Source organism: Struthio camelus, chromosome 15 (genome assembly GCF_040807025.1).
Source record: "Struthio camelus isolate bStrCam1 chromosome 15, bStrCam1.hap1, whole genome shotgun sequence".
In the NCBI taxonomy this organism is placed as follows: Eukaryota; Metazoa; Chordata; class Aves; order Struthioniformes; family Struthionidae; genus Struthio; species Struthio camelus.
In genome coordinates, this window is record NC_090956.1 from 8,922,888 (window position 1) to 8,936,032 (window position 13,145).

The 13,145-nt window shown below is 37.7% G+C and overlaps 1 protein-coding gene across 1 annotated transcript in view; it reads right to left on the reverse strand.

Moving 5' to 3' along the window:
- Nucleotides 1–13,145, reverse strand: part of LMTK2 (lemur tyrosine kinase 2) — a 44,661-nt gene that overhangs the window by 16,633 nt on the left and 14,883 nt on the right. Inside the window, exons 3-7 of the mRNA XM_068908973.1 lie at nucleotides 12,896–13,040; nucleotides 10,986–11,059; nucleotides 10,377–10,495; nucleotides 8,885–8,972; nucleotides 1,433–1,566 (exon numbers count right to left, since the gene is read on the reverse strand). Of these exons, the coding sequence (XP_068765074.1) occupies nucleotides 1,433–1,566; nucleotides 8,885–8,972; nucleotides 10,377–10,495; nucleotides 10,986–11,059; nucleotides 12,896–13,040 (560 nt within the window). The remainder of the gene's footprint in view (nucleotides 1–1,432; nucleotides 1,567–8,884; nucleotides 8,973–10,376; nucleotides 10,496–10,985; nucleotides 11,060–12,895; nucleotides 13,041–13,145) is intronic.

The window sequence follows — 13,145 nt, forward strand, 5'->3', positions numbered from 1 at the left end:
CCAGCTGAGTCAGGTCTTGGGATTTTTTGAGGGATTTTGGTTCCGTTTTACACTTGCACTTTTTCAGACTTGAGTTCAGCTTCTCCCTAAAAACAAGATCTCTGCCTTCTTTGTCTGCAAGGTATGATGTGCACTGATGAGCTCTAGAACAAGTTCCTAAATTGCTAAAGAAATGATTCAAGTGCTGTTTCTACAGCAAAGAACAGGCTGAGCCAATACAAAAAAAAAAAAGCTGAAGTAAACCATCTTGTGATGCCAACAGCCTCATCAAGCTAAGCCACATTTGGAGAGTTACGTACTGTTTAGTCTTTTAGTCATGACAAGTCTAAGGTTGATGGTTTCAGTTCCTTAACACCTTTTCAATTAAGACAAAAAAAAAATCAAAAAACAAACCACCTCCCCACACACCTTAGCATAATTTGAGCAATTAGTTTCATGAATACATTTTTTCCCTAACATTTCAATGTTACTGCCATTCTCTTTCAATACCTACTGCCTTAACTTAAAAAGGCTAGATTTCTTTATTTTTTTCCTCTGATTAAAAGGATTTCTTTTCCCTTTATGATTTCTTCTAAATTGAAGATAAGATTAAGAGAAACTTAAATATAAACAACACTTAGTGAGAGCGCATCTGCTTCAGTCAGCAGATCCTTAGTGCACTAAAAAAGCAGCAGTTATGGGTTGTTTTTCCATTTATAGTTAGAAAGGAGACAGATCACTAAATAAGAGATCTGAATTGGTAAGAATTATAACACACAGACATCGGGTAAGATTTTAACAATTTTTAAATGAAATAACTATTAACATAACCATTTACCTTTATTTTCAACTGTTCTATTATATTAAAACAGTTTAAGAAATATTTTAAATAGCATTTGAGGATCTGAGGCTGGAGGGTGAGATTTTGAAGTATGAGGATGAGCACCTTTAAGATTTAAGTAACTATTACTCATGAGCCTTTTGCAAAAGATTTTTGGCAACACTCTGAAATGTCTTGCTCACTATATCAGCCTCAGCAGTTACTGGTCCTTAAAGTCAGTGAGCTGAAATCTTGCAAAATACAACATTTGTATTTTTTGAAAGACTGCCAGTACAGCAACACATGAATAAAATAAAATTTAAAAAGCCCACAAATTTAACTGGTCCAAGAATTTGTTGTACAATCACATCATCTGGATTGGCTAAGCTGCAGATAGTGCTCTATAGACTGTAAACCTAAGCAGGTGATCAGCTTTCAAACAGGAGAGCCATAGGACCATACTACTGCAGTTAAATTAGCATCTCAATAAGCATCATACTTTCATGACTTAGGTTATGTAAAATTAAAAAAGTTTATGTTAAAACATTATCTTCAATACACACCAATTTTAGTGAAGAGAATTAGATGAATTTTACAGTGCACTACAGCAAAAAAAATATCTGGAAAGCATACCTATGCACAAAGTTATGTTTATGCATTACAGCAAGTCCAGCAGCAATCTCACACGCCATTCTTTGTAGCAGCATTATTTGTGAATCTCCTTTAATATGTTCCTGCTCATTGCAGACATAGGTTTTTAGGTCACCCTGAAAAAGAAGTTGAAAATACCAGTCTTGTATGTTGGCTGAATTAAAAAATATACATATTTAACGAAGAACCAACTAACCACATTATTTGCATATCAGTCAACAAGGTTAGTAATAGTTACAAATAGATTCAAGCTTAATAAAGAATCTCCTCATCAAGTTTCCAGTCTCCATAAGGACTCTTACAGAAGGCACCTAAGGCATATAATATTGTCCTTTTAAGGGTATTTAATCAAATCACTTAGTAGTTAATGTTCCAGATCACACTCCCGCATGTACACAGTTGGCCAACAATAATACTTTCCATTAAAAACCAGAGTTTGATGAACTTCTCTTTTTAAAGAGATTAGTTTAAAATGCTCTAAATCAAAGCTGACTGTCTGGAATTTGCAAAGAGACAGAAGGAAGGGAGCACAGAAACCTGTTTCCAACATCCCCACCTCAACAGACCCTTGATATAAAAAGCACGTTAATACCCACCACTCTCTAGGAATTCAGGCACCAGAGGATGGTAGCAACTCTACTGGATCTAGGCAAGACCGAGTACCATCCACACAATTAATGAGCCCACAACAGTATGCCATAAATTATTAAGAAAGAACAACTTTGAAATAGCAGGGAAAAGTAATATTGTCAAATGCACTCAGGAAAAGTAAGACTACAGTAAATGGATCTAATAAAGGTAAGAGATCAAATTTCTCATACTATTGTTCTTACTCTCATAGCTGAGCTTCTAACCTGCCACTTCTTAACTGTACAGGTCCACTGTTTGCATAAACCATGGCCTGGGAAGGACACTGAAGGGAAGCCATGAGAGAGACAAGACAAGACAGCACAACAGTAAAAGCAAGACGCTAGAACAAATTGGGGGAAGACAGAAGCCTTTGCACTGGCTGAAATGTTCTCATCTTCAGGAAAAAAAAAAAATCAATATTACTAAGTTTCCTATTCCTCTGGTGCTCACATAGAGCATATAGAACTGCAACTGAAGCATCTCATTCCTCCTTAATGTGGTAAACTGAAAATGACAATTTACAGTTCTCTTAAATCAAGTAGTAAATATCTGTGTAGGGCATTTAAATGTTACAGTGCAGTGGCAGCTCAGGTGACTGACTGGATATTCACAGACTTGAGTTATGATGTTTAATAAGCCATAACAGTTGCTTAACAAAAGTGGACACTATTCATGTTTAAAAAAAAAAAAGTCCTGTATAGGAGTAGAGTCTATATTACATGCCACTAACTATTCCATCAACATCTGCTTTATAAGTACCATTTATATGCTAGGTAGCTATACCACTTTCAGAATGCATTCATAACTTTAATATCATTTAATATTTTTAAAGCCCTTCATTACATTGTCTCTTTGTCCTGCTTTAAGCTACTAATTAGGTAACATTTAAGTATTTGTATCCTATGGAATTGCTTTTTTGAAGCATTTCCCTGCAGGTTCCTTGTGACTTATGATTACAGCTTTGATATGATACTAGTTTATGGGGTATATGTATATACACACATCATTATATATATCTAAAACACAATATTATACATATATTAAAATATATATAAATAATATATAAATAATTACATATTATACATATATACATTCACTCCTCCCTTTCTGTCTTGCCAGAGCAGGTTTACTAGAGCAGGCATTTCCAAAGAAGTATGAATTAAATAGTGTCCAGAAGACACACAGGTTCCCAATCAGGTAGCCTAATGACTATAATAAGTATAGAGCATATTGCTCAACTGACTCTAGATGGCAGCAAGTTGCTGAAGAAAGTCAAACTATCTCCTGTGAAATTGCTGTCATTCATTAAAACAGCAACTGGTTATTTATGGTTTGTCCCAGATGGATTAAGCTCCTAGAATGCCTGAAACACACCAAGGAATTACTTTTTAATTTTTAAATGCATTAGTAACAGCAGTGCTATGTGGCATCCCTTATTTAGTAAATAATTCATGTAAGTACATGTTTTTTATATCAGATATAATTTGTATCAAATCCAGCATCTTAAAATATTGGTTCTATTTTGCCATTCTATTCCAATTAAGCCAACAATCAGGGTTAAAATTATAAAAGAAATCACTACACAGAGGGGCATTAACAAAGACTTTTTTAGGTATCGGTTTAAGAACACTGCTTTTGCCAAATTCGGGTGACAAACTGATACATTCAAGGACTGGGCTGCCGTCAAGAGGGACCTAGAAAGGCTAGAGAAATGGGCCAAAAGGAGCCTTATGAAATTCAGCAAGGACAAAGTCTTGTACCTGGGAAGGAAAATCCCCTTCCAAGGCTCAGCCCTGACTGGTTGTATCAACAGGAGCATAGCCAGTAGTAGATCAAAAGATAGGATTGCCACCCTCTATTGGCACTTGTTAGACCACAGTTAGACACCATGTCCAGGTTTTGCCCCCTCCAAAGGAGGGCATCGACAACTGCAGCGAGTTCAGCGGAGGGCCGCCAAGACGGTCAGGGTTTGCAGCACTTCTCTGTGAGATGAGGCTGAGGGAACTGGGCTCGTTCCGCCTGGAGCAGGGAAGGCTCGGGGCCACCGGACAGCAGCCGCCCAGCACCTGCGAGGAGGTTTCCGAGGAGACCGGGCCAGGCTCTTGGCCGTGCTGAATGGTGGGAGGGGGAGAGGCAAGAGGCACAAGCTGAAACAAGAGCGGCTCGGACTGAGCGTGGGGAAACCCTTTCCCCCCGATGAGGACGTGCAGGCAGCGGAGCAGGCTGCCCAGAGAGGCTGGGCCATCTCCATCCTCGGAGGTTTTCAAGACTCAACTGGAGAAAGCCCTGAGCAACCTGGCCCGACGTCAAGGTGACCCTGCTTGGAGCAGGAGGCGGGACCAGGGACCTCCGGAGCTCCCCTCCGGCCTGAATTATCCAGTGATCCCTCCCTGCAGTGATAATACATCAATATTATCCCTATTTTATGAGTCAGAAAATGGCCCTATCTTGTACTAGGTTTTACACAGTTAAGTGTCAGAGGGTGTACATATACATAGCAGAATAAAATACAGTTCTGCAATATTCATTGCTCAGACACATAAACATATATCATGGTCAATAATCATGCTTGAGGGAGGCTCCACTTTCTCTCCAACTTCCTCTACTACAGCCACTTCCTTCTCTCCTGGGACTCCATGAACAACAACTAGATTTTGCCTCCCAGCCCTCCCAGTTCTCAACAGGATCAGTTCAGCCTTCTTTGTAGTTAAGTCCTTTAAATCAGATATGCTTTTTCTCTGCAATAGTCTGAGGCCCAAAGGCATATTTACTTGCTATATTCCTGTAGTTTCCTTGATTGTGCAAATTCCACACCTGGTCCATAAGAACATCCTGAACAAATGAGAATAGCTGACAAATGACTTTTCATCCACTGAACACTGGCTGCCAAGTTGGAAAGTTACTTGCCAGGTCATACAGTACCTGTCATTGCCCCTTTTGAAGTTTTTAGACAAATAAAAACACTTTCCTTTCCCTCCATCCAACACTGCTTCACAGCATAAGCAATTGTGATCATTCCACACAACACTTTCGGGCATTTTAATGGCAGTATGACCCTTACACCATCAAAAAGTTGGTTAAGCATCTGCTAAGTTTAATAAATAGTAAATATTTTTGCAAAAAAAAAAATCTGAATCCAAGACACATGATTTCTAAAGACATCATAATAAATTGCCCAGTTTAATTTTTTAAACATACCATTGACAAACCTCGTATTTACCTCTTATATTGATATAGTCTAGGATTTTTAAACAGATTTTTTAAAACTCCAGTTAAGAAGTCTTAATTGAAAACTCTCTAATTTGAAGATACTGGTTTCAGTAATTAGAAAAAGCCCAACCAAATTAAAGAACTAGCCACAGCTGGCAAGCACCTAAGAGCCACATGCCTAAAGTGAGCTACAGAGCATTTTAAGCAAATACTGCATTCTGCTGACCTCACCTGCTCAGTGAATTGCAAGGCAAATAATTTTTGTAAGATCAATTTGATAGGCAAATCAGCCTCACAAGGTACATGCTACTTCCACATTTGAATAACTTTTACTCATAAATTATGTCATTCCATTAAAAGATATGCTGTGCTGACAAAAGGTTGGCCACACACAGCTGGGTGATATATTAAAGTTAACAAGATAGCTACTACTATTTTTAACCTAGCACCATTCTACAGTGTTTAGCAGTGGACAGTTAACTACTCATAGAAGGCTACACCAAGAGACTAAACAAACTAATACAGAATTCCTTTAAAAACTTACTGAGCATTTCTTTTATAGTCACTATTTAAAGAACTGTAAACAATTTTAAAAAACAGGAAAATGAAAATTAGGATTTGAATATTCTAATCACTCATGTACAACTGACCAGCTTTGTAAAGCAAGGGGCACAGAGCATCCTGAATTACATTATAAAATAGGCTAAAAGGTAGCAAATATCATCAACGCATATACAACCAAGCAAGCTTGAATATCAGAAACAGCCAAGAAACACCAAAGCTAACTGTTGTGGTAGCTTGTTATCTGCAGTACAGCTTCCAGCACTCCCGATAAGACCTTTCGGGCCCAAGGAGCCTGAGAATTGATAATCCAACAGGGCTGCTGAGCAGCTGAGACAAGGTCAAGCGTCCCTGTAAAGGCTAATAGAAGAAGCTGCAAAAGGGAATGCTGTGATATGCCATGAATCTGGAGGAGTCTGACGAAAACAGCCACCATAACCTCCAGACTCTTTGTCAGGAGAACAGCCATATTTTTCATTACTTAGTATTACCAAATTTGTGAAGTCTACGTTGTGAAAGCCTGAAAGAGCTCCAGAGACACGAGAACTTCTTCTCAAATACAGTTGGCACATTAGCCACCTTTTTGCTAACCATCAGATTCTTAATCATGTAAGCACCAGAGATTAAAATAAGCTTATTCTTTGTTTGTATATATCACACACATAAAACATCAATCACACAACAAGGTAAATACCATCATAAGATTATACTACTACTAGCAAAATACCAATACTCTTGACATCCTCCCGTTTGAACAATACAAAGTCACCACGATAGCAGAGCCCGTAGTCAGCCACTTCAGCTAAGTCCGTCCCTACGCTCGGGTAAAGGATTGGACTGAAGGTATGTTTTGGAAGCGTCTCCATTTTCCCAGCATTAGCCAATTTCAGAGAAAGGTAGAGCAGAACCTACCACCTTTCAGTATTACCTACTCAAGTCCTGAAAAATTCAAGCAGTAACTGCCACCCTCAGCCACAACAATAAAAGCAGTTTCCAGAGCAGTCTATGAACTGTCTTTTAAAAAAGTTACCTAGCCATACCTTCAATTCCAAATGCCACTGTCCAGCTTCACACACATTTCTCCCCTTCCTTCATGTCTCTCCTCTCCCCTCACTCTAGTATCGCTACCTCCACATTAGACCCCAGGACTACAACAAACATTAGTGACATACAGTGATACTGAGCTAACCTTTTCACTGCACTTGTCTCTCAACCTCTGCATGAAACTATTGAAGTGAACGCTATTTTGTCTGCCTAGCCCCTGTATATTTGTGTGCACAGAGAACAAAATACTATGATCTCTAGGGGGATGCCTAGGTCTTCCAAATAAGACTTCTTCAAGCAAATTAGACTTTCAGTATGAGATATGAGACAAGTCATGTTTAACTGTAGCTTAGTATACTATAATACATAATTTTTCAAATACAAGTTTTGGTTAGCTTGCAAGAGAAATCAGCATAGACATTTATTTTCCATGCCAATGAGACTGACCAGCTACATTCAAATTTGTAAGAACTACCACTTCACTACCCAGTTGAAGTGAAAAATCTATTTTGTCCCCCTAAGTAAAATCCTTTCCAGACTACTTTGCAGGATCATGACAATTTTTGGCATTAATCATCAGGCATCCAACAAGGATATTAATTTTTTTGTATGCTTAAAGTAGGGCAATCTAAAAGTTACTCCATCTTCAAATTTTAAGTCATATTTAATAACAACTATTTAAAAATATGGCAGGAGTTGAATCTGATTAAATATTTAGATGCATATCTATTAGCATAAACTATGTAAAATGCAGTTCTTTTTCTAGAGTCCTTCTGAAGGATCTCAAACTTGACAGCATGTTCTAAATCAATATGAACTATTCTATTTATGCAAATTAAAAAATATCAAGAACATTATCTGCTTAACCTTAGGCATGCATTTTCTAATTCTTGCCCAAAACTGAACATTTCACTTGGATGAGTCACTTGAAAAGTTTAAGCTTTCTTCTGTAAAGAAAGAAAAGAATGATTCTATCAGCGCTTCTTCTGCTTCATTAATTTACTGCAGCTAATAAATTTGAGCAAGACCAGTAATGAAGAATATAGTTACTTAAGGACACAAATTAACTGATGTTTCTCAGTAAAACTCAAAGTTCTTGTTCATTCTTATTTAAATTGCTTGAGGCAATTAATGTAACTAGAACTATATTTGTGCACTAGAGTTTAAGAGAAAAAGCTGATTAAAAAAGGATCATGTTGAATCTTATAAAGGCAAACTCCTTTACTTCTGAAAATCTGAAGCTTTAATAACACATGTATGTACCTGAGTTCATTTCTCTCAAGCTTTATCAACGAACTCCGCTTTAAATGCCCTCTAGACCACAAACTTTAAAAGCGGCTATTCAGCTAATGTTTAGATAGCCATCTGACATGTTGGGTTTGTTTTTCTTTTAATACCATGGTATGCTGCAATAAAACGATTCTTTAAGTCTTTCAAGACTATGGATCCGTTGCCACATCCAAATTTCAGTCCCTTAAAATCTGCTTGCACACATTCAGGAGAGCTTGAAAGATTCAAAGAGCTAAAGTCTCCGAAGATTCTATGTACACTGGGCACAGTCCAAAGTTTCTACACGTGCATATCTCCTTTCTCACAAAGGCTAGGTGAACTTCAGCACGTGCCCAGGAATGCAGGGTTGAGCAAGGTTTTTGTGCAACTACCCTCCCCATCTTCAGTGGCTTCTGTGGCGCTAACAGTAGAAAAGAAAGTCATGAGAAAACCCTTCTCCATGCTCTTAGCATTTCTCTCAACGCTCAGGAAGGCAGTTGCTTCATCCAAACAGGGGCAGGGGGGAAAGGAGGATAAGAAGATAACCGGGGTGGGGAGGGGGCATTGTTAGAGGAAGACAAGAGAAGGGATGAGGAAGAGGACAGGATTATGCTGAAAATCATCCTAAGAATTATTTCATGGGTGAAGGGCAGTAAATACACTACCTACAACTCACATGGGGCAAAAACCAACTGCAGCCTTTTTTGTGAGTGTACTTACCAAGTCACAGAACTCAAAAACTAGAAGATAAGGAATGGCTTCCACACACTGCCCAACGCACTGGAGAATATTTGGATGCTGAAGAATGCTGCAAGGAAAAACGCTGGTTTTCAGTCAGAAAGACTACAGTATACATTATTTGCAATATAATGCAACACATCTGAGATCTCCACTGGAAGTTTCAACACACATGGGACTGGCGGAAAAGGTGCAAGTATTCAAAACCACAAATCCCCTTTACATCTTTACATCTCCTTTGTATTGCTGCAATAAGAGCAGCTGAAAAAAACTCTCAAAACCACCTAAGCCAGCACTGCCCTGGAAGACTCACACCCATCTTCCCACCTCCACTGTCCCTTATACTAAGCACAAGTCTTCCTGCATGCAACTCGTTTGTGAGCTACACTAAAGAACCAATTCAGATAAAAGCTAAACTTTTTAGCCAGGCTAGTTTGCCAGGCTAGTTTCCAGACAGAGCAGTTGTTTTTTCTAACTCACTTCAAAAACCCTTGTGCCAATGCAGCAGGAAGCTTGAGACTGCTTCTCCTGACAACTGCCAACAATTTAAACCTAAATGTAAATATAATTAGGTCATTAGAAAGCACAGAGTGTAGAAAGTTCTTTGGTACAACTGAGTGGTGACACATTCAGTCAATGTAAGCCACACTTCGAGGTACACCTACTGAACCACAGTGTGCTTCTCTATACCAGTCATCTGCAGAAGCCGTTAATGTGTAGCGGCCAGCACTTCAGAGAATTCTCACTATTGCCAAAACATGGAAAGAGCAATTACACTACCCCAATAAACCAAATTCCTTTCTAGTATACATAGACTAAAGCCGTAGAAGCACACACTTCCGAGCGTCCTCCAACCATAACACAAGAGAAAGAAGAGAACACCAAACAATCTAACTTCATCAGCATTTCTCATCAGACCAACACTTTATGGATCACAGAGTACTGCTGAACCCAATTTAGTTGTCATACCCCCCCACATCTTGCAAGTAACCTGAACACAATTAGTTTTTAACATCATGATGCACTTCATTTTTTGAAAATGGGAACTTCAAAGAAATTAACACGCATCAGATGACAGAGTCTTGCCAGTTCTCATACTTCTATCAGAACACAGAAGTATCAGGAATTAAGCCTCAGCTCTTGGAAACAATTAGACAAAAGGTCGGTTTGCAGTATCAAGAGCTTTTGTTCTGAAAAACTGTGGGGAAAAAAATGTAATAAATCAGATCAAGTATATTTTACAGTCATGTACAAATAAAGACTCCCAAATACATTTAAGTAAAGAGCTTGGTTTTCCTTTTAAAGGAATTCAATTTTTGCTCACTTTAAGAAGTGATATACAGTCAATCCAAATGCAATCATTTAAGTTACAAGTGAGGGGAAGCAGAGATAACGCTGAACAAAATAGATTTTCATAACTCATACACAGTAGCATGAAGTATTCAAGTTAGCCCGACTATAGCATATTACTTACTAATACGGTTCTCCATTTCTTAAAAACTGTTCTTGCTCCTTGAGACCAGCACTTGCCTTCAACTCCTTCACTATTACCCTTGCTACACTAGTACCTGTGTAGATCTCTCCAAGCAGAACCTGAAAAATGAGAACCATTTTTGCCTTTAATCAGAGGAAAACATATGGAGTTGCTTTACAAAGAAAAACAAGAGCTTCTATATGCATGCTATAGGAAAGATTTTGTCTTTTGTCAGTGCATGTAAAGCTTTGATAATTAAGCACCCATACTAAGTCTGACAACTATGATCTCCTTATCAATTTTCAAAAAAAAAAATGTTTTTGGTGAAGACTATTTATTTACGTTCAAGATTTTTCCCCTGAGAAAGAACTAGTAGTAACAGCAATCTATTAATTCAGTCCACAGAAGTGACATGTCAAGCTAGTAAGTAACTCTAAGAAACTTGAATCAAATTTAAAAAACGCTAATCACAGCTACAAAGTGCATGCAAAGTTGTTCTTATGCTATTACTTTTTTGAAATAGTATCATTTAAAGGAAATACAGTAGTCTACTTAGCTAGGAATAAAACTCAAACTGCAATACTACAGCATTAAAGGAAGACATCTCACCTTTCCAAACCAACCATTTCCAATCTCTTGGATATAGTTTAGACTCTGACGTGAAACTTGAGACTTTGATCCCTCTGTCACGCACAACAATTAAAAAAAAGAAAGAAAGAAAAACACAAACCACTCAGATGGACAAAGTTACCTATACAACTGTTGAAAAAATAACACAAGCTCCTACAACAGTTGTTCCAAATTACATGCACACATTCAGGCTAAAGAGCATAAGACAGTCAGACATGCATACAGTATTAAGGTAACACTGTGACAGAAACACTGAGCAGAGTAAAACATTTCTCAGCTTCTAAACAACCTGCTTCAGAACATCCCCCTCCAAAAAGGATACACAGTGATTTGGCATATGACATCTAAGTGTTTGGGGTTTTTTAATAGTTCGCTAAGACAGCAAAAAGGCTGAGTTTTAATTCCAATATAAAAGTGTATTGTATACCATAGTTGGGTATAGTAAATAACCTGCTTACAAAAGTTTTCTACATGAATGAGAGAACAAACCCAACACAGCACCTATCGCTTTTGCATTTTAACACTTTAGTTACATAGAGAATTATAATTTTCAGAGAAAGGTTTCTACTGCTTTGCTCTTCAGCCCAACTGCCCTACTTATAGCTACTTATTATATACTTACAGCTGCTATTGGAAAGGAGGACATTTTCTGACTAAAAATACTTCATATAAAGAGCCCAGAGAGGCAAAGGATAGAAAACAACATGCAACAAGATCCTGGCAGAGGCTTGGTAGTAGCAACAGTAGACTCGGTACTATAGAGAAGGTTCAGCAGCATCTATCTTCCTGCTGTCTAATTCGTTAAACAGAGGCACAAAAATCATTTACATCCTTTTTAGTTGTCCCTGATTGAGAATCACAGGCCACTGTTTTACTATCACAAACCAGGTTTACATCAGGATCATTCTACCAGAACAGCTATACTGGAATAACACACTGTCAACAGGCTCCTAAGTATGGAGAAGGGTGCATCAGCAAAGCTACACTTTTACCAGTGCATCTTACTCAACTGCTTCCAAGCAAAATAGCGTGACAAAAGCATAGTTTTACCAATTATATCAATGTAGAAGAGCTGGCACAAGATACGATTTTTCACAAACAGATATTTTTCCTCACTCACTAAAACACTGGTGAGTAACATTTCTTTTGTATTACAAAACACACTGACATGTAAAATTGCTACTAGCTACTGAAATTTAACTAGAAACTTCTCTGAACATCTAACGTTACGTAATGCAAGTAATACATGTAAAGACTGTATATGAAGCGATGTAATGTGAACACAACTACTTTATGCTAAACTATTCCTGTAATATTCAAGACGTTTGTTTCCTTTTACAGAAACTTTGCCTTTTCAAGAATACATTCCAAAAAACTTATTTTGCACAGGCAAAAGAAATCTAATGCTCTCTCATACCAGTATCACATTTACAGCATGGAAAGTTTACAGTCACATTAAGAAAGTGATGCAGCTGAAACAGTAGCACAGCTGTCATAAGAGATTCACTCCTGCTTCCATTTAAGGCCAATGGCTAAAATCCAATGACAACTCAGCCATGAAGATAAGCACTAAATAGCATAAGTCACAAACGTCCTAGAGGACTTCAAACCCTTAAAGTATACAGATGTATAAAGAAAGTAGTCTAGAGAAGCTTATATAAGCAAGTTTCATTCTTTGAAGCTACCTTATATGGCACCTTGCCATCAGTTAGCAGATTTCTGAAGAACTGCATTTCATCCTAAACTGATAAATATATTTTGTAGAATTTAAGTAAATTGTAATTGGACTCATTTAGCGAAGAGTCAAGCATAATCAATTCTACTCCATTTCAGACACTAAATTGCCTTCTTCTAGCTTCTCATTAAAAAAAAAAATTGGTCTATTTTACCTGAAAGAGATGGAAACTGGGAGGGAGTTGGTAAAGCAATACTGGGAACTGAAAGAGTAAACACTTCTGCTGGAGACTGAACAGAGGGAGTATCTTCCGCAGGAGGTGTAAAGTCTATTTCATCATCAAAGTTATCTTCAAACTCCTGCAAAAAAAATCTTAGTAAATAAACTATTTCTTTTCTTAAAATTAAGACTAATACATTTCTTTCTTAGCTTTATATCTGAACATACAAACTTGATTATATTAA